At 36.3% G+C, this 26,705-nt stretch overlaps 1 protein-coding gene across 3 annotated transcripts; it reads left to right on the plus strand.

The window, feature by feature from the left end:
• LOC127430277 (LIM/homeobox protein Lhx1-like) lies at positions 1-26,105 on the plus strand. 3 transcript variants are annotated; one of them, XM_051679981.1, is made up of 6 exons: positions 1-782; positions 915-1,018; positions 16,989-17,212; positions 17,809-18,173; positions 19,952-20,117; positions 21,441-26,105. In XM_051679981.1, exons 3-6 carry the CDS (start codon positions 17,092-17,094, stop codon positions 21,818-21,820), a joined length of 1,032 nt encoding a protein of 343 aa, XP_051535941.1. In that variant the 5' UTR covers positions 1-782; positions 915-1,018; positions 16,989-17,091; the 3' UTR covers positions 21,821-26,105. The 3 variants fall into 3 exon arrangements, with proteins under 3 accessions (XP_051535941.1, XP_051535939.1, XP_051535940.1); XM_051679979.1 differs by lacking the exons at positions 1-782; positions 915-1,018 and adding an exon at positions 14,482-15,477; XM_051679980.1 differs by lacking the exons at positions 1-782; positions 915-1,018 and adding an exon at positions 14,488-15,477 and having other exon boundaries at positions 17,896-18,173; positions 21,441-26,104.
• The last annotated feature ends 600 nt before the right edge of the window (positions 26,106-26,705 follow it).

The following is a 26,705-nucleotide window of genomic DNA, read 5'->3' on the forward strand; positions in this document are numbered from 1 at the left end:
AAGTGTTTTGTTTATTGAAATTCTGCAAAATCAAATAAATCAAAATGTATGCAATATGTGAAGAATTGGTAACCAAATGCCTGTATACTCACCATTTTAATATATTCCTTTTTGCTTTGCAACCGTATAGTTCTCTGTGCACACAGCACCATAAATCAACATATACATTTCTCTTCTTACATTGTTTAATTCTACCATAATATTTCAGTACCTCTCTGGTAATCATTAAAACCATGCAAGTCAGTTTGCTCACACTGTTTATTTACAGTCAAATCCATTTCTGTCACTGATCTATGGAAGATCCAATGAAAAGTATTTAAGCTGTTTAAAAGCGGGAAATCTTGGAAATATGGTACACTATCAGATCGGTGTGCTCACATGTTTTTGTGCTACGTTAATTCAGCTCTCCATCTCTTTCTCAGAGCAGTGAAGGTCTACTGGGGCTTTTCTGTGTGTGCAAAGCCATCCCAGCGTTAATATTCTCAGTGTCTCAAGCTTACAGAGAGTGAACTCTCACCCCTCCCTACTGCTGCTGCACAGAGATAAAACTTTCTACTCTCCCTTTTTTCAGCAGAGAATTACACGAGCAAGTCGATAACACTGCCACAATCAGCTTTTACACAGAGGATTGGGCTCAGGTGAATAGCATGGGACTTCTCTCTAGGCTGACAAACAGACAGGACCATACAGCACACCTGTGGGACTCAGGGAGACCACTTCATTCTATTGTGAACATGACCAATGAAAAGAAATATCCTATCAAGCAATGCTACAGGAGAGAGGTATTTGTCTAGCTCTTTCATCGCAGTGGAGCTAGCTCAATTACATTATCTTGTGCAAAAGCTAGTTTCAAGGAATTCTGTTGGCAATCAATCAGTCAATTTTTCAGTATCTATCTTGATGTTCTTTTTCAGGTCTGGAAACTCTGACAGTGGAGAATACCACATCTCTTCTTGTGCATGGACGGGACTGGAACATCGAACTTCTACCTGACATAGGACAGCTACAAGTTCTTGAGGTCAGTTTAATCTCTAGGTTGAAAATTGAAGGCATTTAATGATTAGTAACAAAAACATTCATCAGTCAACTGAACATCATCGTGAGTCATCTTTCCTATCTGTTAATTTTCAACCACTTAAAGGGAAAGTTTGCCCCAAAATAAAAATTCTGTCATCATTTACTCACACTGATGTTGTTCCAAGCCCAAATTACTTTTTTTCTTCCCTTGAACACAAAAAGAACTGTTAGGCAGAATGCTAGCCTCAGTCATCATTCACTATCATTGAATCCTTTTTCAATACAATGAAAGTGAATGGTGACTGAGTCTGACATACTGTCTAACATCTCCTTTAGAAGTACTAGTTTTGGAACAACGTAAGTAAATTATATACTCAACATGAGTAAAATTGATAACTAAAAATTACTCACTATACAACATTTTTCACAATTGCCTAAAACTTTTGACCAATACTGTGTGTGTATATACAGTATATATATATATATATATATATATATATATATATATATATATATATATATATATATACGTACATACCTGTTGGTCTAGGACACAATACTTTATGAACTACAAGAGAAACGCTATCATGAGGGCAACAATCTAATATATTAAAAGATAATTTAGATAATTTAAGTTTAAATGCAGTGTTTGTATATTAGATTAAATTATGCTATAAAAGATATTCCAAATATATATATATATATATATATATATATATATATATATATATATATATATATATATATATATATATACAGTTGTGCTCAAAAGTTTGCATACCCCTGGAGAATTGGTAAAATATTTACCATTGTGTACCAAACATGAGTGAGCAGGCAAAACACATTTCTTGTATTTCTTATGGGATACATATTCAACTGTAGGTCATAACAGAATGGCACAATAATAAAACAAAACATGGCAACAAAGAAAAAAAATGAAATGATCCCTGTTCAAAAGTCTGCATACCCTTAGTTCTTAATACTGTATATTGCCCCCTTTAGCATCAGTGACAGCGTGCAGTCTTTTGCAATAGTTGTCTATGAGGCCCCAAATTCTTGCAGGTGGTATAGCTGCCCATTCGTCTTGGCAAAATGCCTCCAGGTCATGCAAAGTCTTTGGTCGTCTTGCATGAACCACATGTTTGAGATCTCCCCAGAGTGGCTCGATGATATTAAGGTCAGGAGACTGTGATGGCCACTCCAGAACCTTTACCTGTAACCACTGGAGGGTCAACTTGGCCTTGTGCTTAGGGTCATTGTCATGCTGGAAAGTCCAAGAGTGTCCCATGCGCAGCTTTTGTGCAGAAGAATTGTCTGCCAGTATTTTCTGATAACATGCTGCATTCATCTTGCCATCAATTTTCACAAGATTCCCCGTGACTTTAGAGCTCACACACCCCCAAAACATCAGTGAGCCACCACCATACTTCACAGTGGGGATGGTATTCTTTTCACTTTAGGCCTTGTTGACCCTTCTCCAAACATAGTGCTTATGGTTGTGACCATTAAGCTCTATTTTGGTCTCATCACTCCAAATTACAGTATGCCAGAAGCTGTGAGGCGTGTCAAGGTGTTGTCGGGCATACAGGTGCATCTCAATAAATTAGAATGTCATGGAAAAGTTAATTTATTTCAGTAATTCAACTCAAATTGTGAAACTCGTGTATTAAATAAATCCAATGCACACAGACTGAAGTAGTTTAAGTCTTTGGTTCTTTTAATTGTGATGATTTTGGCTCACATTTAACAAAAACCCACCAATTCACTATCTCAAAAAATTAGAATACATCATAAGACCAATAAAAAAAACATTTTTAGTGAATTGTTGGCCTTCTGGAAAGTATGTTCATTTACTGTATATGTACTCAATACTTGGTAGGGGCTCCTTTTGCTTTAATTACTGCCTCAGTTCGGCATGGCATGGCGGTGATCAGTTTGTGGCACTGCTGAGGTGGTATGGAAGCCCAGGTTTCTTTGACAGTGGCCTTCAGCTCATCTGCATTTTTTGGTCTCTTGTTTCTCATTTTCCTCTTGACAATACCCCATAGATTCTCTATGGGGTTCAGGTCTGGTGAGTTTGCTGGCCAGTCAAGCACACCAACACCATGGTCATTTAACCAACTTTTGGTGCTTTGTAGTGTGGGCAGGTGCCAAATCCTGCTGGAAAATGAAATCAGCATCTTTAAAAAGCTGGTCAGCAGAAGGAAGCATGAAGTGCTCCAAACGTTCTTGGTAAACGGGTGCAGTGACTTTGGTTTTCAAAAAACACAATGGACCAACACCAGCAGATGACATTGCACCCCAAATCATCACAGACTGTGGAAACGTAACACTGGACTTCAAGCAACTTGGGTTATGAGCTTCTCCACCCTTCCTCCAGACTCTAGGACCTTGGTTTCCAAATGAAATACAAAACTTGCTCTCATCTGAAAAGAGGACTTTGGACCACTGGGCAACAGTCCAGTTCTTCTTCTCCTTAGCCCAGGTAAGATGCCTCTGACGTTGTCTGTGGTTCAGGAGTGGCTTTACAAGAGGAATACGACAACTGTAGCCAAATTCCTTGACATGTCTGTGTGTGGTGGCTCTTGATGCCTTGACCCCAGCCTCAGTCCATTCCTTGTGAAGTTCACCCAAATTCTTGAGTCGATTTTGCTTGACAATCATAAGGCTGCGGTTCTCTCGGTTGGTTGTGCATCTTTTTCTTCCACACTTTTTCCTTCCACTCAACTTTCTGTTAACATGCTTGGATACAGCACTCTGTGAACAGCCAGCTTCTTTGGCAATGAATGTTTGTGGCTTACCCTCCTTGTGAAGGGTGTCAATGATTGTCTTCTGGACAACTGTCAGATCAGCAGTCTTCCCCATGATTGTGTAGCCTAGTGAACCAAACTGAGAGACCATTTTGAAGGCTCAGGAAACCTTTGCAGGTGTTTTGAGTTGATTAGCTGATTGGCATGTCACTATATTCTAATTTTTTGAGATAGTGAATTGGTGGGTTTTTGTTAAATGTGAGCCAAAATCATCACAATTAAAAGAACCAAAGACTTAAACTACTTCAGTCTGTGTGCATTGAATTTATTTAATACACGAGTTTCACAATTTGAGTTGAATTACTGAAATAAATGAACTTTTCCACGACATTCTAATTTATTGAGATGCACCTGTATTGTAACCGGGCTTTTTTGTGGTACTGGCGCATTAAAGGCTTCTTTCTGGCAACTCGACCATGCAGCTCATTTTTGTTCAAGTATCGTCGTATTGTGCTCCTTGAAACAACCACACTGTCTTTTTCCAGAGCAGCCTGTATTTCTCCTGAGGTTACCTGTAGGTTTTTCTTTGTATCCCGAACAATTCTTCTGACAGTTGTGGCTGAAATCTTTCTTGGTCTACCTGACCTTGGCTTGGTATCAAGAGATCCCCAAATTTTCCACTTCTTAATAAGTAATTGAACAGTACTGACTGGCATTTTCAAGGCTTTGGATATCTTTTTATATCCTTTTCCATCTTTATAAAATTCCATTACCTTGTTATGCAGGTCTTTTGACAGTTCTTTTCTGCTCCCCATGGCTCAGAATCTAGCCTGCTCAGTGCATCCACATGAGAGCTAACAAACTCATTGACTATTTATACACAGACACGAACTGCAATTTAAAAATCCACAGGTGTGGGAAATTAACCTTTAATTGCCATTTAAACATGTGTGTGTCACCTTGTGTGTCTGTAACAAGGCCAAACATTCAAGGGTATGTAAACTTTTGATCAGGGCCATTTGGGTGATTTCTGTTATCATTATGATTTAAAAAGGAGCCAAACAACTGTGTGATAATAAATGGCTTCATATGATCACTATCCTTAAATAAAAGATAGTTGATAGCATGATCAGTCATATTTTCAAAATCAGTGCCAAAATTTCACAATTTCTGCCAGGGTATGCAAACTTTTGAGTATAACTGTATAAAAAAATTAAAACAACATGTTGAGCCTGCTGTTGATTAGACAAGCTCCCTTCAACTAGAAACCACATTCCAGCAGACACAGATTAATTCAACACAGGTTCAAAATTTATGCATAATGCATCTGTTTCAAAGTAACCACAGCAATACAGCTGAGATGATAGTGCCCCAATGTACAGGATAGAGCTTGATTCATTGAGCCTCTCCCTTTTTCCAACACCCTTGGAAACACTGCAACCGTCTGTCCATCTATCTTTAACAGATATATAGTTATCTAGAAATGGTGTGTGTAAGTTAGATTTATGTTCAGGCCTATGTATACACTGGTTGGCCTAATCGCCATTCGCAAAGCAGGAGAGACTGTGAACCTGTGATGCTCTGATAGGGGATTCCTGCAGGCCTGATTAGATCTAGGGAATTTTTGTCTTCCAGTAACAGGAATTACTTGATTTGTAAGTGGGGCATAACTTCCAGCAGCTGACATGAACTTAACAATGAAAAACAATTACAGCACATATTAATCTTGCCTAATTTGAATTTCTAAGTTGTATATTTTAACATTAGTTAATGCATTATGGACTAACATGAACTAACAATGCACAATTTCCATAAGTATTTATAAATTCTGTACAAAAATGTTCATTGTTAGTTCATGATATAATGCAGTAATTAATTTTAATAAATACAGCCTTATTGTTAAGTTTTACCCATATAATTTAGCTGTAAATTCATATATATATATATTTGCTAATGGAAATTTCATCTATAATCAGTGTAATCTGATTACAAAGTAATTAGTTACTGTAAGCTTATTACTTTTTGTCAAAAGGTAATGCAACACATTACATTTTTTATTTGTGTAATCAAATTAAAGTTACTGACTTTCAGTTAAGATAATTACTTTTAAATACATGGGTTACACATTTCTAAAATAATATAATTTATGTCGAATATATTTAAAACATGAATTATGTTCTCATGTATGTCTGTTTGCATTTCTGTTACAGCTGAAGGGTGTACGCCCCATACTAAGTCATTGTAAGGAAGAAATATGACAATGAACAAAGAGGAAATTAAAACATTATTTTGAATTTGTTGAGCAGAATTTAAGCTTTTCTGTGAAAAATGTTTTAGAAAGGAACTTACAAGTAATGTAATTAGTAATTTGATTAGTTTTAAACGAAGTGACCAGTAATCTAATTACCATTTTTGAGAAGTAAGTAGTCATTTGTAACAGATTACTTTTTTGAGTAACCCAGCACTGTCTATAATGGCAACTTTTGGTGAAGAGGGAAAGAATGTATCTAATGAGACTACAGACTGTTACAGGTATTTTTTATGTCTTCAGAGTACACAAAATGGGCTGCCAACATTTAATTTTTGTTAAATTATCTGTATGGTCAAACAGGGAGATTTGTTTTCCAAAGACAGTTATTTTATGTGTAGTTATCCTGTAATTACATTGTTATAGATGAAATTTAAATACAGCTTTGTCACCGGGGATACTTGCCTCTCCTGGTCTTATATTGCAGTCTGTTCCGACACACTGCCATTAGGATGCCTGGGTGTTTATGCTTTTTTTAGTTGATATTTCCAAACTAAGGTCTGTTCCAGCGGTCCCTGCCATCTGGACCCAGCAGACCCACAAACAGGTTAAGGTGGGTGGCATTCCCATGGCCTTGACTGCCTGTCACTATGCCAGTGTGCTAATTTACAACCAGCAACCCTGTGATCCTAACCTGCTTTGCCAGCCAGCAACTCAAGGGTGTGAAGATGCCAACAGCATGCTCCACTGAAGACAAATCAGCTTCAAACCCTCATAAAACACCCAGAGGTCATGACCTCTTCAACTTTTCAACCCATTACCACCACCGATACACCTCCCCCATCCCGTTTCCCTGCCTCCCGCCATGCCTACCTGATGGCCCACTCAGGCACAAACACACAAGGGAAAAACAGCTCCAAACAAGGTAGCTGTCTCATCTGAACTCACCGTACAGGGAAAACTATTTGCATGCCCACCCTCTGTTTCAGCTCTTGGGACACAGCAGGGAGGAATATGAAAGTCTGTAGTCTGTGAGTAAAGCAGCCCAGATATCTCAACACACTGTATGATGTGCAGAGAGGAACTGCTGGAGTACAGTGGAGCAGCACCTCATTCAACTAATGGTCCTGGAACAACAGGAGGCCAGCAGCAAAATGGGTTTGTCTGGCATTCTAACCAGTGTCTTGTCTTTTTTGTCTGCTGAAAATTTTCTGTTCAGTGCAATGTGCACCATTTTCTCAGCTAGAGTTGTCTTCCATTCACTTCAACTTTCGCCCATTTCAAAATGGAACGTAGAGAGAAGACTATTCCTGCTTTTCTCTCTCTCTCTCTCTCTTTACACTGTACAGTCAGAGAGATTGGGTTTGAGAGTCTTGACTGGGACCTCGGTGTCATTGTCTAACAATGACTCTCAGCACTCTTGATCAGGAGCAGAGCAGCCACAATAGGCACTTTGCATTATGCCGTATCAGAGCCCAGATGAGCTAAGCATGACTGCCAATCCAGGAGGCTGGATTTGGCAGCTCCTTATTAAAATTCTGTGAGCACATGCTAAAATGTTTAAAACATTTGTCTTGGATTCATGGCCAAAGACATTATTGTTACTGTTGAAGTGTTGGACTCATAGCATGAGTGTATGGACACAGAGATGACTGTGCATGCATTACGCTGCAAGCTCAATGTTCATGCCTGATACTAGCAGCCACTGCAGATAATCCACTCCCTGAAATAAACTGTCCCATTAAAATAAAATGTTGCCCATATAACGCATAGAAAATGCTGCATAATTTGGACGGGATCCCAAGCTGGATAAGAGGCTGGTGCAGTAAGATTATTTGTAGTGAATTATAATTTATTCACAACTTTATAAGACCAAGCATCCTGAAATGAAAAAAATTCACTCATTATTTATAAACTCTGTTTGAGTCGCCATTATAAATCTCTTTAACTATTACTTTAACACTGGACAGTGAGAGGGAAGCAAGCCCGTATTAGTTTAAAAACGGCACTGTATGCGCATGTATCTGGACTAGTAGACAACATCATGTATTTATATGCTCGCGCTCAGTCGCGCGCTCGGCTCTCATCGGCCCTAAATCCCAGTAGCGCGTGCTGACGTGAGGCATGCTGGGCTGAGCGCGTTTTGCCTATGCATTAGCCATTTATTTCGTCTGTCTGACACTTCTCCAACATAAAACCGTACGGCGGAGGTAAAATATCTCTCTCTTGGCGAAAATAAAGCTTTGTCTCCCTCCTGATCTATAGGATATAAAATAAAGCCACGGCTTTGATGGTGGCTTTACCTTATGCAGGGATTGCTTTTTTGTGCACACAAAAGGCAATGAAGATGAATGAGGAGGGATTGCCGGGGCCTTGTCTCCAGTGGTCCTTTAGCATCACCCCCGTTTTCTTGTGTTCACTACAGACTCTCGGAGAAGTTAGTCAGGGAGCTTTATTATTGATCCGAGGCAGTCGATCGCCATGAGAAGTGATGTGTCCGATGTGTCCGGTCTGTTCATATTTTCTGTTTCTAAACTTGGATTACATCGATCAGCGTTTTGTGGCATTATCAGTTTATTTAAAATGTGGGCTATTTGCAAGTTTTAAAACAACATGATGGAAACTAAAGCATTTTAAATAATAATCACAAGGGGGGAAATAGATTAAGGTCTTGTTTTGCATGATATTCTTTACCATGTCATTCTCTTCTTGGGACTCCATCGTCCCTGATCGTGCTATTTAAATCTTGTTTAGAAGTTAATCATTTTTTTCAGATGGTAGACTATATTGAAGTATACTTAGGCTATCTGCAGTCTTTGTTAGTCTGAAACCTACATTTCCCTTACAATACAATACTATATATATATATATATATATATATATATATATATATATATATATATATATATATATATATATATATATATATATATTGTTTAAAAAATAAATAAAATATTGTTCATCTATCGTTGATTTTCTTTTTTTTCTTTTTTTTCATTCAGACCGGGGTTGTTGGTATCAGCAGCAGAAGCTATCTGCTGATTTTCAGCCCCGCAGCCTGTCCCCCGAGCATTGCCCACTGCGCGATAATATCTCAAAGGGAGTGGTTATCACCACACATTATATTATAATCATTAGTGATCCTGGCCCTTTCACCCGCACTGCAGAATAAGCGCTGGGAACCATTAATCTAAACTAGAGCGACCAGTCTCAAAGACTGCTCGTTTCCATTCTTGCCCAGCGGGGAATAATATAATAATTTCTCGTCACTGCTCTTTGGTTGGCTGTATCTAATGAGATAATGACGTCGATTTTGTTGTCGTTTTATAGTTGTTTAGCTATATCTAGAACGGTTATTATGTTATATAAGATAATAAAAACGTATTGAAGTTTATTTAATGTCGAGGTTTAATATAGGCCTATTGCTTTCCATCGGAAATAAATTATATCGTTGCGAGTCATCATCGTGGCGATTTCTTGCTTTTTCTCCATTGCTTCCTTAGCTCAATAATCTGTCATCCCCAATCGCAAACATATATACAGTGTGTGTGTGTGTGTGTGTGTGTGTGTGTGTGTATATATATATATATATATATATATATATATATATATATATATATATATATATATATATATATACTGTGGAATGTATAGGCCATTACATATTAATGCAATATATATTGAATACAAATTAAATTTATGGCCAACATTTTAATGGCCTACATTACATTTAAACAATTGTATAATTGTTTGCAGAATTACTGTGATCATAGTGTAGCTTTAGTTGTCTGGTAAAGTCAAATTTGGAATATATTTTTAATCCTCAGTCTGGAATGCAAGGCAGAAGCGGCTGTCGTGTCTGGGGTTGATTATCGGGTTTAGGGGAGAAATAACAGCTGTGATGGGACTACGAGAGAAGATCTATAACCTTAATCGAATTTCTCTGGCCAGTCTATGGCAGATTTGGAAAGTCAGGAAAATGTTTATGTTGAGTTGTTAGCCAATACTCAAGCCATTTTTCTATGCATTTTTGACTTGGAGGAATAACTCAGTGGGGTTCATTTGACGTGGACGGTTGCACTGATGGACTGATAATTACTGAACACCTGATTTCCCCGTCAAGTCAGCGATTTTAGATTCGTTAGTTTATGCACTCTTGAAATAATTTTGGTTGGAGACTGCCAACTGGCGTTAAAGTTCTGCTGGAAGGAATATAATTGCAGAGGTCTTGCTTCAGTCGTCCCTGACCCCTTAATCGGTTTGAACTGGTTCCGGCCGGGTTTGGTCGCTGCACATCACCTCACTGCGCCACAGAGTTGAAAAAGATTGACACAACGCGGTCCTGGAGCGCCCACATGCCTATTGTCCACACTGCGAAAATAAAGACATTCTCATAAAAGCAAAGCAAGACACATGCTTCATTGCAGTTATATTTAAATTGCCCTGTCCTCACCACACACACTCAAATACACACACATGGCATGGTAGGGGCATGAGAATGGTATTGAGTGCTCAGTAGGGCATGGTGCCATGACTGGTCTTATTTTTATTTTTATTTTATTTATTTATTTTATTTTTTTACTTAATTTAAATTGAGCAGTTATAAGTGCAAAAGACTTTAAACATGAAAAGCTTTAAACCATGTTTTTTTTTTCTTCTTCTTTTTTCTTCTTTATTTTATCACAACGGATTGTCTATGACATAATGGCGCTCCCTAATTCCCTTCGCTGTGGCTTTGAATTTTTTTGTTTCCTCTTATGTCAAGGTGCCTCTCCTTCACCCCGTTTACTTATGAGTGATATATTAATTCAACTGGCATTTGTGGTTGAATTGACACTTAATACAAAAAGGAATGCACAATCAAAGAAAATAGAAATGTAAAATCGGCAACTAGTTTATCATATATGGGCTATAATATTTCTAATATTTTCTTATTTATACATTCGTAATTGAAATGTTTGCACGTGTTCTCTTTTGCTTTTGTCCTTACCCATACTGTACTACAGAGCATGTTACTAGCAGCTGTTCCAGATTTCATGAATAAAACGAGTAAACGAACTGGCAGCGGTGCAGAGCGATATGTAGAGGGGCCCAAGGCACAGACCCCCCATTTTTTCGAGCTCCTGGCGGTCCCGGTGCGCCAGCTGATCAAAGCCCGAGTAAGGGGTAATATTTCTCACTTTATAACCGGAGTCACAGCGTGTCTATACGGCCAGCGATCACACACTGCATTGCCCACACTGCCTAGGCCGGGTTAATGTGTCGTATCTACAGTATATGACTATATAGTTCGTCTTAAGGGGGAAACAATAACAATAAATAGACTAAAATCTTGAATTCTCTCTCTCTCTCTCTCTCTCTCTCTCTCTCTCTCTCTCTCTCTCTCTCTCTCTCACACACACACACACACACACACACACACACGCACACTTTGTGTGTTTCAATAAACAAACAATCGAATAATACAAAATGCATTTTTGCATGCGAGGAATGTTACTGCTTGTCAAACTATTCATTATCTGTAATTCTTAGGTTTTATTAATATTATTATTATTATTATTTATTAATTTATTTGCAAGCGATGATGGTGATCCTTGTGAACTTGCTGTGTCCATAACATCATATGCTATTCACTTTTTTATGAGTGGCAAAATCAGGGATCTCTATCTCTTCTTACAAAATGTGTTCATATGAAAACGAACGTTACAGAATTTCTAAAAACTATTAAGGTTGGAACAGTCTGATTAACTTGCGCTGTCTTTCTTTTTAGGTTTAGCTTATTCAAAGCTCCGCAACTGACCGTTCACTGAGAGCATGCGTAATGCAACGAATGTAATTTGACAGCCATGCTCTCTGCTGGTGAGAATTTTTCGATCGATAGCTCCCTCTAGCACTGCCCCATCTCCAAACTCGTCGGGATTTTCCAGTCGGACTGTGATCCACCTGACCATGCCTCTCGTTGAAAACGTCATTTGCATCATGCATGAGTCAGCTCTCTTGGTTATCAATCAGCTAACAGAATCTATAAATTTGCAATTATGTTGCTTTCCCTTATTAAACTATTGGTTAAACTTTCCTCCTAGAATAGACATGAAATAGGGTGGTAGAGAGTATCTGGAATTAAAATAACTAGCCTATAGATCGAAAGTTAAAGGTAGATGTTGTTCATTAAATTATATGTGATTGTTCCAATCTTGATAAACGAATGATGATGATGATAATAATAATAATAATAATAATAATAATATTAATAATAATAATAATAATAATAATAATAACAATAGTATAGTTGTTACAGTTGTAATAATAATAATAATAATTACTATTATTATAAATTGCCTATAGCCTGAAATTATGTAATAATGTAGATTATGTACTGAAATATGACAGTAATAATCTTAAATAAATCTGTTTAATTTTTTTATTTTTTTTTTTTACATTTAATTAAAAACTTTAAGAAAACTTTAGACTGATCGTTTATTCTTTTTCTCACACTATATTCCTCCCCTATTATTGCAGACAATAATGTTAGTAGAAATAGAGATTTTTGTATGCCATTCAAACGGGGAGAAAAGACCAGTTCCAAGAGAAGGGGGTGGGAGTGGTGGCCACATAGGCTACAGCAAACGATCGAGTATGTTCATCTTTTATCTGTTATTCTTCGTGAAATAACACATGTCATCCAAGGGTCCCACAGTCAAAGAGGAGCACTCCCTAGACACTCATCGGCGTGAGAAGTGGCCCATATGCACAAAGTTGCTTGGTATTGATTCCAGATTCCAGTCTGGAACATTTGCACAATTTACCCTGACAGAATATAAATAGCTGAGATTTTGAGGTTGAAGGGCGCGAGTGCGCGCGGGAGCTAGAAAGACAGTGTTTTTATGCGAGTGGTGAATGGTGTCACTGTCACATATGAAGGCAAAGACACCAGGGATTGTGGTATACAGTAGAGATATATTGGTAGAAGAATTATTATAGTGTATTACAGTGATGCAAACGTTGATGGAAATAGCAATTTCAGAGTTAAGGTTAGGATGCATACAACAAAAACTAGGCTATACATTCACGTTTGTAAATATTGTAAAATATTGCGACAGGCAAAAAACAAACCACCTTAATTACACGTTACATGTTGTGCATAATTTCATAATTATTAAACAATAAAAATCACAGGTAATAGAAAATATTATCCGTCTGTACAAGAATATATCATGAATATATTCATCCCTATCCCATTTGAAATTGTTCTAAATATGATTATCCCTATGCACTAATTTGCCCTTATAAATAAATAAAAAGTAACTATTGGCTACATTCTCCTGTAGAACACGATGTATATTGCTAAATTAATAATAATAATAATATAATAATAATAATAATAATAATAATAATAATAATAAAGTCAGAGGAACGAACTTAACAGATCGAAATAAACACCATGGTGTTTGGGCCATTAGAGCTGCTGAGATGATCTAATATCCTGCAAAGTTTAGAGCCCTCCTGTCTTCCACCAAAGGTGGAAGATGTTCTTAAGTGACTTTTCGTTGATTCAATTAAGTTTGTTGATTGTTGATATTACAATTTGTCTGCGTAAAATTAATAGAGGACACGCGCCCAAGTTAGTCAAAAATGAAAAGTAATAAAATAATAATAATAATAATAATAATAATAATAATAATAATAATAGCATTGTAGCTTGCTGTCTTGCGAAATAGTTAGGTTTATTCATTACATCTAGAGTTAGTGAATAGGCAATGAAACAGTGATACGTTTAGGCTATCTTTCTTTTGGACTCATATGAAGTGCACCCCATCGCTAAGCATATGGTATTATAAAGCAAAAGTGGTAAGTCATTATTTTATGATATCCTTATTTTAGGTCTCAGGAATCATTCTGTTATCTTGTCAGTTTCGAAAAAAATATTATAATTATTTTTATTTTTTTTTTTTTTTTTTTTTTACTGATATAAACCATGACATGCTTGCACAAGTTTTTTATGTAAATACATAGAAAAAAAAAATTGCAACGCGAATTCCACAATAGCTTACCACTTTCATCAGCATCCTTGCGATACATATGTTTTAAGAAATGTATAACGCAACTAGTTACACTGCAGTTTTTACAGCATGATACAGAGGACCAACCTTTTCTCTTATCTCGAAATATTGACACATCTACGTATTCATAAACAATGCGTTAATTATCATATGTACCTTTTAATATGGTTCTCTCGTTCCTCGGCTCCACCAGAATTGATGATTATTGAAAAATGAAACGGAAAAAAAAGACTTTCAGAACACGAAGGTCTGTTTTCTGACTCTCCACATTAACTTAGATATGACAGTTTCTGGGATTTTTGACAATTGGTGTCTTCTGTTCCCTATAAATAGCGCAGAGTGTGCCGGTAAAGCGGTGAGGGGATAGCTAACGGTTACTTGAACTGAGAGCCGCTGATTGGTCTCGGCATGGCGTGACGTCAGGAGGCTGTGAATAAGGCTGGCTCGTGTGCTTTCAGGAACATGCAGAACACCGGAGGCTGTTCGTGGAGCGTCATCAGTCCTGCAACGAGATGTCACACAAATTCTGTTCACACTAGAATATTTTGCCTCTCTTATCTTACCAAGGAAACACCACGCTGTACGGAGGGAGACGCACTTTTCAAGCGTTTGGTGGTCTTTCATCTTTCAGAGGAACCTAAACAGTGGATACATGGACATGGTAAAGTGCACTCTAATGTCTCTGGACTCGCATGTCTCGTGCTAGTTCTGTCCAAGACCGGTTACATTAGATGTTTGCTTTTGAAAGACTTTCATGCACATCATCATCACCAATGCTTCACCATGTTGACAACGGCTACGTGCTTCTGCGCAGTGATGTCCTCTTTGTAGCCAAGGAACAGTTGGTGTTTTGAAAAGAAAAAAAATAATCACTATGCTGGCTTCATCATCTTAACCTTTGTTTGAGCAGAAGAGGATGAGAAATAGTGACTGACAACTGACGCACTACTACCTCATGAGAAGATCCTCTTTGTTCATCTTGATTTTGGACCGCTACAGGTTTCTACGCTGATCGTTCACATACACAAAAGTGGTGAATATATTTCAAACATCTAACTTCTTGATATTTTCCTGTCGTACCTTTTGGCAAAGACTCTTAAAGGACTTGAAGCACCCTTCAGTATAACGACCATTTCCCCTCTCTCTTTTCTGAAAGAGGGAAAACTGAAACAGACTATAAGTCTCAGGTTGTGGACACCACGGCAGTAATTGTGGGAGCACATCCAAAGACGATGGTCCACTGTGCGGGCTGCGAGAGGCCTATATTGGACAGGTTTCTCCTTAATGTTCTGGACAGAGCATGGCACATCAAGTGCGTACAGTGTTGCGAGTGCAAATGTAACCTAACAGAAAAATGCTTCTCTCGAGAAGGAAAACTATATTGCAAAAACGACTTCTTTAGGTAAGTTCTTTGCGTGAGTTCGACTCATCAACATTTTTTTCTTCCCCTGTGGATCTGTTGCCCTGATAAATGGAAATATTATAGTTAATTTAATCTTCTGTGCTTAAGGACATTGGTATAATTGTCTAAAAGAATAATACAATAATTTGTCAGTATTTTGAACACCATTATACAGATAAAATCATTGGTTTTGTAGCTATGATTAGATAGATTGTAGGAAAAAATATGATGTACCGCTTATATAGATCCAAATACACTCCCCAAAAAAAACACCCTTTTCCCCCCAAAATGTCAAGGTTAAGTAAAGGTTTCACATATTGGAGAATATATTCTCCAATATGTGAAACCTTTACTATATTTCTAATATGCTATATATTATTAATTCAAAATCACTCTTTCAAACTGTGATACTACATTTTAATAGACATTATTTACAGTGGAACTTCCTCTCTATTGAACTTAAAATGAAAAAGCGGTTTACACATTACCTAAAAATATTGCAATTTTTGAATAATTTCATTTGAATTTGGAGCTTACGTTCACACCAACATAAAGTGTGATCTCTGTAAAGACTGACTTGTTTGATTCTTTTATTAGGACGCCCATTAATTAAATGCTTGTTAATTTGAATTGTTATGCAAAATGACGAGCAGATACACTAATAGTCTGTGTACTCGTCTGCAGCAAGGGTTTTAAGGAAATCACACTTTGTTTACAACGAAAGGCAGCCGGGAAAGCCGCAGGGATCAATGCTTTGCCAGTAGTTGAAAGTGTAAACGCGGCCCAGTGGCAGCCTCTCTGCACAGTCGCGTGTGTTTGCAGAGGTTCGAGTTAAGATGTGATAAGTGGATTTGAATAATAAACGACTCTGAGATGGAAACCCTCAGACAATGTAATCACAGACCCTGAATCAACAATCTGTACAGAGAATCAGAATACACATTGTTGGTCGCAATTAAGTGGTGAGTATTTACTGCAGTGGTGTTTATATTGGAAGAATGTACATATTCTTTTGTTATGGGTGATTATTAATGATGTTTCAATGCAAGTTAAAGCACCCCCTCTGTGCATAACTTTATTCATTTGCACGAATTAATGCATAATAGATCTAAATACAAAAGTAGTATTTTAATTTGTATACAACAGGAAAAATAAACAATAGGATAATAGGATTTTATTTGAGTTAACACTAGGTCGACAATAACAACTGAACAAATAGCCTAATTATTGTGATAAATATTCCCCAAATAATAGTAAATATATATATATATATATATATATATATATATATATATATATATATATATATATATATATATAATATTTTTGCACACTTGAAAATGTACTCATTGTTTTTCCCTTACCTTCAACTATGAGCTTAAAGTAATATATTATTTACTTATCATGGTATAGTAGCCTAACTCTTTTTTATTATTATTATTATTATTTTTATATATATATATATTTATTTATTTATTTATTTATTTATTTTTTGGTCTGTCCATTTGCAGGCGCTTTGGAACAAAATGCGCGGGTTGTGCTCAGGGGATCTCGCCGAATGACTTGGTCCGGAGGGCACGAAGCAAAGTGTTTCATCTGAACTGCTTTACATGCATGATGTGTAACAAGCAACTATCGACAGGGGAGGAATTGTACATCATGGACGAAAATAAATTTGTCTGTAAAGACGATTATTTAAGCAGCACGAACGGAAAAGACACCAGTCTCCTTTCAGGTGAGTAAAATTAATCAAATAATAGGAACTGGAAAATGTTAGTTTTTAATCCCCTATTATGCCAATATTAATAGACTAATACCAGACTTTGGGGTTCATAAGACACCTTTTGAAAAAAAAAAAAAAAAAAAAAACGGATAATGATTTGACATATACATGGAATACCTGGCTTGAGGTCCCAAGTCTCAAAAATGTTGATTATTTTTTTTTTTTTATTGTCATAGTATTTTTTATATTTTATGTCAAATAACAATAACAATAATAATAATAATGATAATAATAATAACAATAATAACAATCAGACCGTGTCACCATCATATCTTTAAAAATTATTTAATTTTGTTCGTTAAATTTCCATGTTTTATGAAGTAAAGATTTGCTGCATGTTTTTGTGGCCTTTTGTAGAACAACTCCTGGCCAAAGATCTTTATAATAACCGTTTTCTTTACTGTAGACTAGCCTACTGCCTAGTATCCGCTCTAAATACCAGCATTTCTTTGTTTTTCTTTTTTCTATTTTTCTATTTAATTTTTTTTATTATTTATTTATTTATTTTTTTATTGTTGTCTTTCTTTATTTTACATTCCACTGTTTAGTGTCTAAGACTTCTCCGGTCCCCATGTCTAATTCTGAGGTTTTTATTTCGACTCCTGGTCTCCGACGGCCCTTCTTTCCCCATTCAGTTACAGCGTGCAGTGATCCTAGTTTATCGCCAGATTCTCAAGACCAGCTACAGGACGATGTCAAGGACGGGGAAATCGCAAACTTATCAGACAAAGAAACGGGTAACAATGAAAACGATGACCAGAATCTCGGAGGGAAACGAAGAGGACCGCGTACCACTATCAAAGCAAAGCAATTGGAGACTTTGAAAGCGGCATTCGCGGCGACCCCCAAACCAACGAGACACATCAGGGAGCAGTTGGCGCAGGAGACGGGGCTTAACATGCGAGTTATTCAGGTAAACTGACATTTTTAATTTGATTTCTTTTTTCTTTTCTTTTCTTTTCTTTCTTTTTTTTTTTTTTTTTTTTTTTTTTTTTTTTTTGTCCCGGAAACAATTTTCATAACAATTGGGGTCTGCAAATATTGATGCCATGAACATACAAGCTGGCAATGTGTCTGTGGAACCTAATATAGTGAGTTATTCTGTGAAAAGTTTTCTATGACAAGTTTCTCATGGAGGTGTTGTCCAAAATGTCATGGAGAAAAACGCAAGCGCGGTTTCATTGTGTCTTTCCTTTCCAATCCTTTATGCAAGACCATTTGAATTGAAATGAGGACACTTTTGCTGGCACCTGTAAATTATTTGAAAGTAGCATTTATATGGTTAGCTTTTCATACTTGACTCGAGAGATGGAAAGGCATGCCAGCTGGCATCAGACTGGTGAGAACGATGGGAGTCTTGGCAATGCATCGCCATCACGTTTTACGACCACATTTAGACATGCTGTGACGGTTCTCGGTCAAGGGGAAACGCAGAAATCTGTCCCTGTGTCTGTCAAAGTACCTCATACTAGGTGGTCTTCTGTGAGAAATTTAGAATCGATCCATCCTTGTTTTTTTTTTTTTTTTTTTTTTTTTTGTTTTGTTTTTTGGTCGAGTGATCGCCGGAATAATGAGAGTACAGCCGAGACGCGCAGTCAGTGCACTGGCAAATATGTGCCTCATTTACCCACACAACTATATGGGATTTGTCAGCATCATTTTAAAGGCCTACATCTTGGTATTATTATTATTTATTTATTTTTCGACGCGAGAGATCCGATAAAAACACAGATAAAGCATTATTATCATTGAAAGCCCCATAATAGATTGGTGCGGTGGGATAATGCCTGAAAATGAGACTGAACCTGAGATCAAGTGGAGAGAAGGGGTCGTGAGATTAATAGAGTGGCGAGGTTAGATATTTAAGACCGTCAGATTAAACTGTAATTAGCTAAATGAATTCAAGGATGGATATATAGATTACGAAATAATAACTGCACAGAGCTGGTTAATATATCGGTAACAACCCTCTTATTAAGTATTAATTAGAGATTTGAAGTCCCCGCTGCTGCCCCCTCAGTCGGAGTAAATGGAGGGTTAAAAGATCATTAAAGTGAGGTTAGATCCACTCTCTAACAGTGACGATAATTAGGAGTAATATTGTCAGTGCAATACCAATGCATTCAGTCACCTTACAGGCCCACCTCAGTAAACTGTGGAGACACTGCTTAAAAATTGTAAACTTGACTTGTAAACAGAAGGCCAGAGTGGCAAACTGTTACAATGACCATAGCAATACGGGTTTCACGTCTAACCTTGTATCATATATTTATTTAAACACATCACCCTAAGTTTGAAATGCAGGTAGATGATGTACTGTACTGTAGGCTATCAATGACACAAATTGCATCGAAATTACGCAAATCATTACTTTGATTATTAAACATTTTTATTTTGACAGTTTATAATAGACAACATTCTATGCAATTTGGTTTGTTTTACTTTGGTCACTGTTTAGATTGGCAGGCTACAGTGTCCATGTTACTGCGTTTTTATAAGTACTGAGTACTCTGGAAGCTCCTTGATTTGTTTGCCCATACAGATGCCATTATTACTATTGCAATTAATTACAGCAACGTGTAGGCCTAACAGACTATGTAACATGGATACTGTAATTCAAAGTGTTAACCATTTTTAGTTATCACAATTTAAGTTTATACATTTCCATTGCTATTTGTCCACGTGCATTAGGTATGGTTTCAGAACCGGCGGTCCAAAGAGAGGCGCATGAAGCAGCTGAGCGCACTCGGCGCGAGGAGACACGCGTTCTTTCGGAGTCCAAGAAGAATGCGAACGCTAGTGGACAGACTCGAACCTGGAGAATTAATTCCAAACGGCACGTTCTCATACTATGGAGGTAAGATTTATTGGCTTGCTGTGGATTTATCTGTTTCCAATTTATTTATTTATTTTTCTTTTTTCACGTGTTTGTGAAGCGCTGGTTGCATTTGCCTCCCTGGGACACCTTTGATGGTTGTTTGTTATACACAGAATTAAAAATGTGATTGTACGACAAATATAGCCTATAGACTAACCGGTTTTTATTGGACTATTAGACTGTCTCGGTTTTGAGTAGTCAACCAATTTAAATGCTGGTTTTGTGTTTAGACTGGGCATTTCTGGAAATGACAAATGAAACAGGCTACTGGTCATTTTGGTTGTGAATAAATGTATTTTTTAAATAATTTATTTTCATGTTTTTGATGCTAAATGTATTGATAGCATATTTTCTATTTTGATTTCGTTTGATGTGTTGTGAAACTGTTGGAAGAACTTTGTACAGTTGCTAGGCCGTGTCATCTATTTACTTGATATTTTAATCCGCATTTGTATTGTTTTTTTATTATTATTATTATAATTATTATAATTATTATTATTATTATTTAGTTTAGTTTAATATTGTTGTATTTTGTTGTAGTTCTGACGTAGGCTAAAGATCGCAATGTCACTCTATACATATATATAGTTTTTACACACAATTTAATTTAGTTAATTCAAATTAAGTCAGTTTCATTGAGCCAACATAATTTAGTTAAATTAGGTGAGTTCAATGTACTTTAGTAGTTTTAACTCAACTTTGTAAGGTTCGTCAAACAAAATTGTCTTATGTAAACTTAATTTGTTTTATTACTCACATGCTGGGAAATGGAAATCCCTTTCCCAATGTCATTAATGCTACAAAAAGTATTCATGTAGTCCCAACTCAAATAGATTAAGTACACTTACATTTTTACAAATGTAATCGGATGTAATCCAATGAAATCAAGTTGAGACAAAATGTTCTAGAATTGTGTTACTTTATTTCATTTTAATTAAGTAAACTAAAGAACCTGCAAAAATCCATTTTTTGAGGGTACAATGTGCATAAAACAAGGCAGTTTTTGCTATATATGTACTCGTATAAATAACTGCTTGTTTAATAAGTATTCAGCAGTTCAGATACTGTAGAAGGCACACCGTTCCTCACTGTAATTAGTTTCTTGCAAGCTTTGTTCTTCCCACCCAGCTACATTTGTGATTTAAGTGTAACATGTACTGTGACTAATGTGGCATATTGAGATTTTTTCTAAAGAACCACGGGCTACATATTCTATGAATTTTTAAAACCAGGATTTTTCCGCCCTTTGTTTTTAAACCTAACCCAAACTACTTTTTATTTTTTTTATTTTTTAATCTGTAGATTATCAGAGTGAGTATTATGGTCCAGGAGGGAATTACGACTTCTTTCCCCAAGGCCCGCCATCTTCACAGGCCCAGACTCCTGTAGACCTCCCTTTTGTCCCATCGTCAGGACCCACTGGAACCCCACTAGGGGGCATGGACCATCCTATCCCTGGCCACCATCCATCCAGTGAAGTACAACGCTTTTCAGACATCATGTCACACCACCCAGGGGACTCACCTAGTCCAGAGCCAGGGATACCTGGACCCCTGCACAGTATGTCCTCAGATGTCTTTGGACCCAGTCCTTCATTTACATCCCTATCCCTCAATGGCAGTGGATACAGCAACCACCTCTCCCACCCTCCATCAGAAATGAATGAGGCCACGGTCTGGTAGCTTCTGTGAACAGACATTTCAGTACAGAGAAATTATGATAAACAGAGGAGACAGGGTGGTAACAGGGACAATGGCCACACACATTCTGGTTATCATTTGTGTCTTCATTTTTTCTTCCTTTTTTTCTGTGTCATAAATGTGGTTGGACAGCTCACAGAGAGAGCAGCAGAGGGCAGCATGGGCATTGACATTTACCTTCTTGAACTTGTGTTGATGTTCAGTTTCCTTCATACTTAATTTATCCCTTTGAAATAAAGTCAGGACTCAAGAAGAAAAAGAACTGATACTGTTACTGTTGACCCAGTCTCTGAATGAACACTGCTATGAGGCTTAGCACAGCAGCGTCCCTGCAGAAGCTCAGTGCGTGCCACTGGTTAAATCGTCACTCTAAAAACAGAAATAGCGACACATTAACATTGTTAGCTACTGTCAAAGACTTGCCAGCTTTACAGAGAAACACCCAAGGTGGCTGATCTAACACTAACCTGCAATGTTGACTCCAGGAAAAAGCTACACCGTCAGACTAATTTATTTATTTGAAAACTCCTCAGACCTCCTTGCCTTTCAAGGCTCTGCCATAATGACACTTAAACAACCTTTTTGACATTAAATATGTTTCTGAAGGCCAGGGAGAAAAAGTTTTTTTTCTCATTCTGGATATATCCTTTTGTCCCTAAGAATTTCACCAAATTTGAAGAAGTTAGCCTTCAAAAGGCAAATTTTAACATTTGTACAGATGGTGAACCCTTTATTTAATGGAAGAGAACTTGAAATGTTAATAAATGAAGCCTACCTTCTAAAATTATTTTAACAAGGGTCTGAAAGGGACATAGAGAACAGTCAACTGTTTACGTAATATATTTAATTCAGGAGTTAAAAGTATCAACCATGATTTAGAACCTCTTGATCCAGAAAAAAATGTTCCAAGCAACCAACCAAACTTTTGTATTGATTTTATTTATATTGTATGATGAAAAAACAAGTTTGCCGGGGTTGTGGTTCACTGTGCTAGTTTGTACAAAATGTTGTTTACAAAAAAAAAAAAAAGGGGAAAAAAAAAAAAATACAAGTAGACAGTTGCCAAATAAAAACATAGCACAAATACTGTAAAAGTGCTTTGCACCATTAACTGCAGAATGTGTTGAAACAAAGTGTAAGTGTTTAAAAAAAAAAAAAAAAAAAAAAAACAATAAGAAGTATTTACTTCTTATTTTTTTTTTTTTTTAGTCTGCTGAAATACATTCATAAATTGTAATATACTTAGACCTACAAGTTTTATTTTTGTGTCTTTGAAGGAAAATCCAAACTATTGAAATTGATGGTCAATTGTGCAGCAAGCAGCTGCTACTTTCTTTAAATATCAAATTCTCATGATATGTCTTTTATTGTTCTAATAAACCTAAGCTTACGTGACCTCCAGTGCATATTAGACCATTCACTGTATAAATACAACATGTTGAACAAATTTGTGAGTTTTTAATAAAATTAGAAAATATAACATTTGGATGATAGATGCTTTTCCTTGGACTAGCTGAGATTCTTCCCCCTTTGACTTTAAGCATCTACTTTAACTATAAGCACAACAGGGGATTTCCCTTTTCTTGAGATGCTCTTTTTAGGATCAGTAGGTTGAGTTCAGAGAAATATAGCTTTTGAAAAATATTTCTTGTAGAATGTCTCAGGATGAACTTGACATGGTGGAGAACTGCAGACAATGTTCACAAGGCTGTCTACCATGCATAAAATACTCTTGTGAAGATGGATAAAGCATATGACAATATTCACAAAGTATTGTTTACTCAGTTAAAAAAAAATTTAAAATGCTCCTCTGTGGAGAGTCATGTTCTTTGATTATTGTTACCTTTCACTTTTTCCACTTCAAGATATGCTGTGAATGGCATATGTGTTTGACATCTCCCTGCTGATGAGAGTAAAATTTGCCTTCAGTGCAAACAAGGTCTAAGGGCACATTATCACAAGCTAGCTAAAGATGAGAACATTTACTGCCATTGAAATGGTTGATATTCTTTTCCATTTTCTTTTCTGTTTTTTTTTTTGTTTGTTTGTTTGTTTTTTTTCAACTTTAATCTAAGAAAAGCCTTCAAAACAAAACAAAAATAGCATTTTCATAATTTCAGTGAAAACTGTGTTGCTTGGGCCTAATAATTTGTTGCCCTTGAGAATTTCTAGATGGTGCATCAATTTTAGAACAGTAATATTCTGTTTATAGCCACAATAATTTAAACTTAAATTTGATTTGATGCGTCAGACCTGATTTGTTTTGTTTTTTATTACACACCTACAATGCATGTATGGTATCTGATTTAGTATATGTATTCCAAATTCAGAAAGGGTTGATTTTTTGAACATATTCAATATCTACTGAGAGCCCGATAACAGAAAACATTAACTTTTAATGGGAAGTCCTTTCACAGCACATCAGAAGGATGCAGCAAAGGATGTTGTGTGCATGACAAATAAAAATAAATAAATAAATAAATAAAAAAATCTTAAAAGGCATGCAGCATCAGACATGCAGAGCAACACCCCAGCATCTGAGACAATATATGGGGAAATGAGTTCAGAAAGAGACAAACTTATCACTGAACTCATCTCATATCTCAATTCATAGAGGCGGGAACAAACAAATCAGTCAGATGAGATTCAGAGATTTAACTCTCTGTGGGGGGCAAGGGAGAGGGGAATCCTTTATAGGTACAGAGGCAAGGAAGACGGGCATCAAATCGAGCCTGCTATCGGGAGGAAAAGCCGTTATCTCATTGCAGTGTGTGGTTTTAGAGTGAAGGAGCCCAGTGGTGCCCCTGATGCATCCAGCACATAATCCACTATGAATTAATCATGGTCCTGAGAGTTAAACAGGCCTGTGGACTCTTCTGAGCCACGGGCTTAACCACACCGCTGACTTCATGCTCTGTCACCCGGGAGGCCAAAGCTCTTTAAATTCAAATCTCATATTGATTGAACATTGACTATTGGTTCGTTCAGCCTGACCTTGTCGACACATTAAATATAAATGTTTTGAGTGTTTTTAAATTTCATTTTTAAATCTTGAGAGCAGGATTTGAAAACAGACCTGCATCCTTCCAATGTCAAGGCTTTTTTTGCTGGTGGTCAGCTGAAGGTGATGGGTAGTATGTAACTTTACACACAAAAGATGTGTATTGTGTGCATAGTTTATAAACAGAGGGATTTCTCCCCAATGTTTTTATTGATTCCGAACCTTTTCAACATATACCTTAATAAATACTGTCGTGTATAATGCTGATTTAAATACTAGGAACGTTTAAAAGAAGAACAATCTATTGCACTCATTTATTGCATATTTACTGTCAATGACTATAATACACCTGCCATTGTTGTTTTTATTATAAACATAGGTGTACAATGAACATCTTTGTTCATAATCATTATAGCAAAGAAGTCTGAAGAAACAACAGAAACATAATACATTTTATATGAAGTATATCATATACAAAGTGAACTTCCATTCGTAGTTAAGATCTCAACTGCACTCTCAGTACAGTCAAATCATGGAGTCAATACATTTCCAATATGATGAAGTTCTGATTACCTTGATATTTTTATGATTCCATTAATGATTTTGATTATCTTACACGTTTGTCATTCTATGAACAACATTAATAGTAAAGGCATATAAACAAATATTTAATGTTTGCAAAAGATTCATTATGGTTACCCACTCTGAGGTGATCTTGAATCATTCTGCTTTGCATCAGAGTGAGAGTGAGAGAGAGAGAGAGAGAGAGAGAGAGGACAGATCAGTTGAGAAATATAATAACTCTAAAATTCTTTTTAACTCGGCCCTAATATAGACTTCTAAATCTGTTCAATTTAAGCAATGATGTAATGCAAAAATGGATTAATATACTAGAAGAAAACAAAGAAAGAATTTAGAAATCATGTAGATGTCACTTTACGAATCAACTATAAATAGTAACAAAAATTAGTAAACCTTGCAAAATGTGTCTTAGATTATACAGTAATAGATAATAATCAGATTACAATGATTTTACCTGAAAAACAATACATTTCCTGTAGTGTGACAAATGATATTTGCTTAGCTATGATTGGCCTGTTAAGTTCATTGTAGGTAATAAATTGTTGTTTTCTATTTACAGTACCCTATAAAAAATGTTCCCCCTATTTTAATGGAGAAAGTTTGTACATTAAAAATAAAAAGCTAAACAAACATGGGACTGTCACTTATATATACTGTCACTTATATAGTATAACTGGTGGGGCCTTACAATAAAGACCTAAATAAATCTAGTTTTGTTCATCATTTCATTGAGGTAGCTGTGATATTGCATTGGCCAAATCGGTTAAAAACTCAACACTTTTTCAACTCTGAGTTTAACAGTCAGTGTTTGATTTCTAAGCATATGCATTTTGGTTCAATTTAAAATTTTTAGGTGTTTTTATGCCATTTGGAAAAGATGATGTTGACGCATGTTTGTCTTGACCTCTTAATCACAAAAGCACTTCATTTCACTATTATGTTCAAAGATTCACATTGATCTTGTTAATGGATTGTCTCATACAAAAATAGTCAATTGCAATTGCTAAAGTAGACTGTTGGTGCAGCTATCATTATGAGAACTCTCCATAGACATAATTATTTTTATACTGTACAAACTATAGATTCTATCCCCTAATCCTAACCCTACCCCTACATCTAACCCTCACAAAAAACTTTCTGCATTTTTACATTTTCAAAAAAAAAAAAAAAAAAAAACATCGTTTAGTATGTTTCTTAAGTGATTTAAATTATGGGGACACTAGAAATGTTCTCATAAACCACATATATAACATAATACACTTGTAATTACCAGTTTGTAACCTA

This window comes from Myxocyprinus asiaticus, chromosome 39, assembly GCF_019703515.2.
Source record: "Myxocyprinus asiaticus isolate MX2 ecotype Aquarium Trade chromosome 39, UBuf_Myxa_2, whole genome shotgun sequence".
Classification (NCBI taxonomy): Eukaryota; Metazoa; Chordata; class Actinopteri; order Cypriniformes; family Catostomidae; genus Myxocyprinus; species Myxocyprinus asiaticus.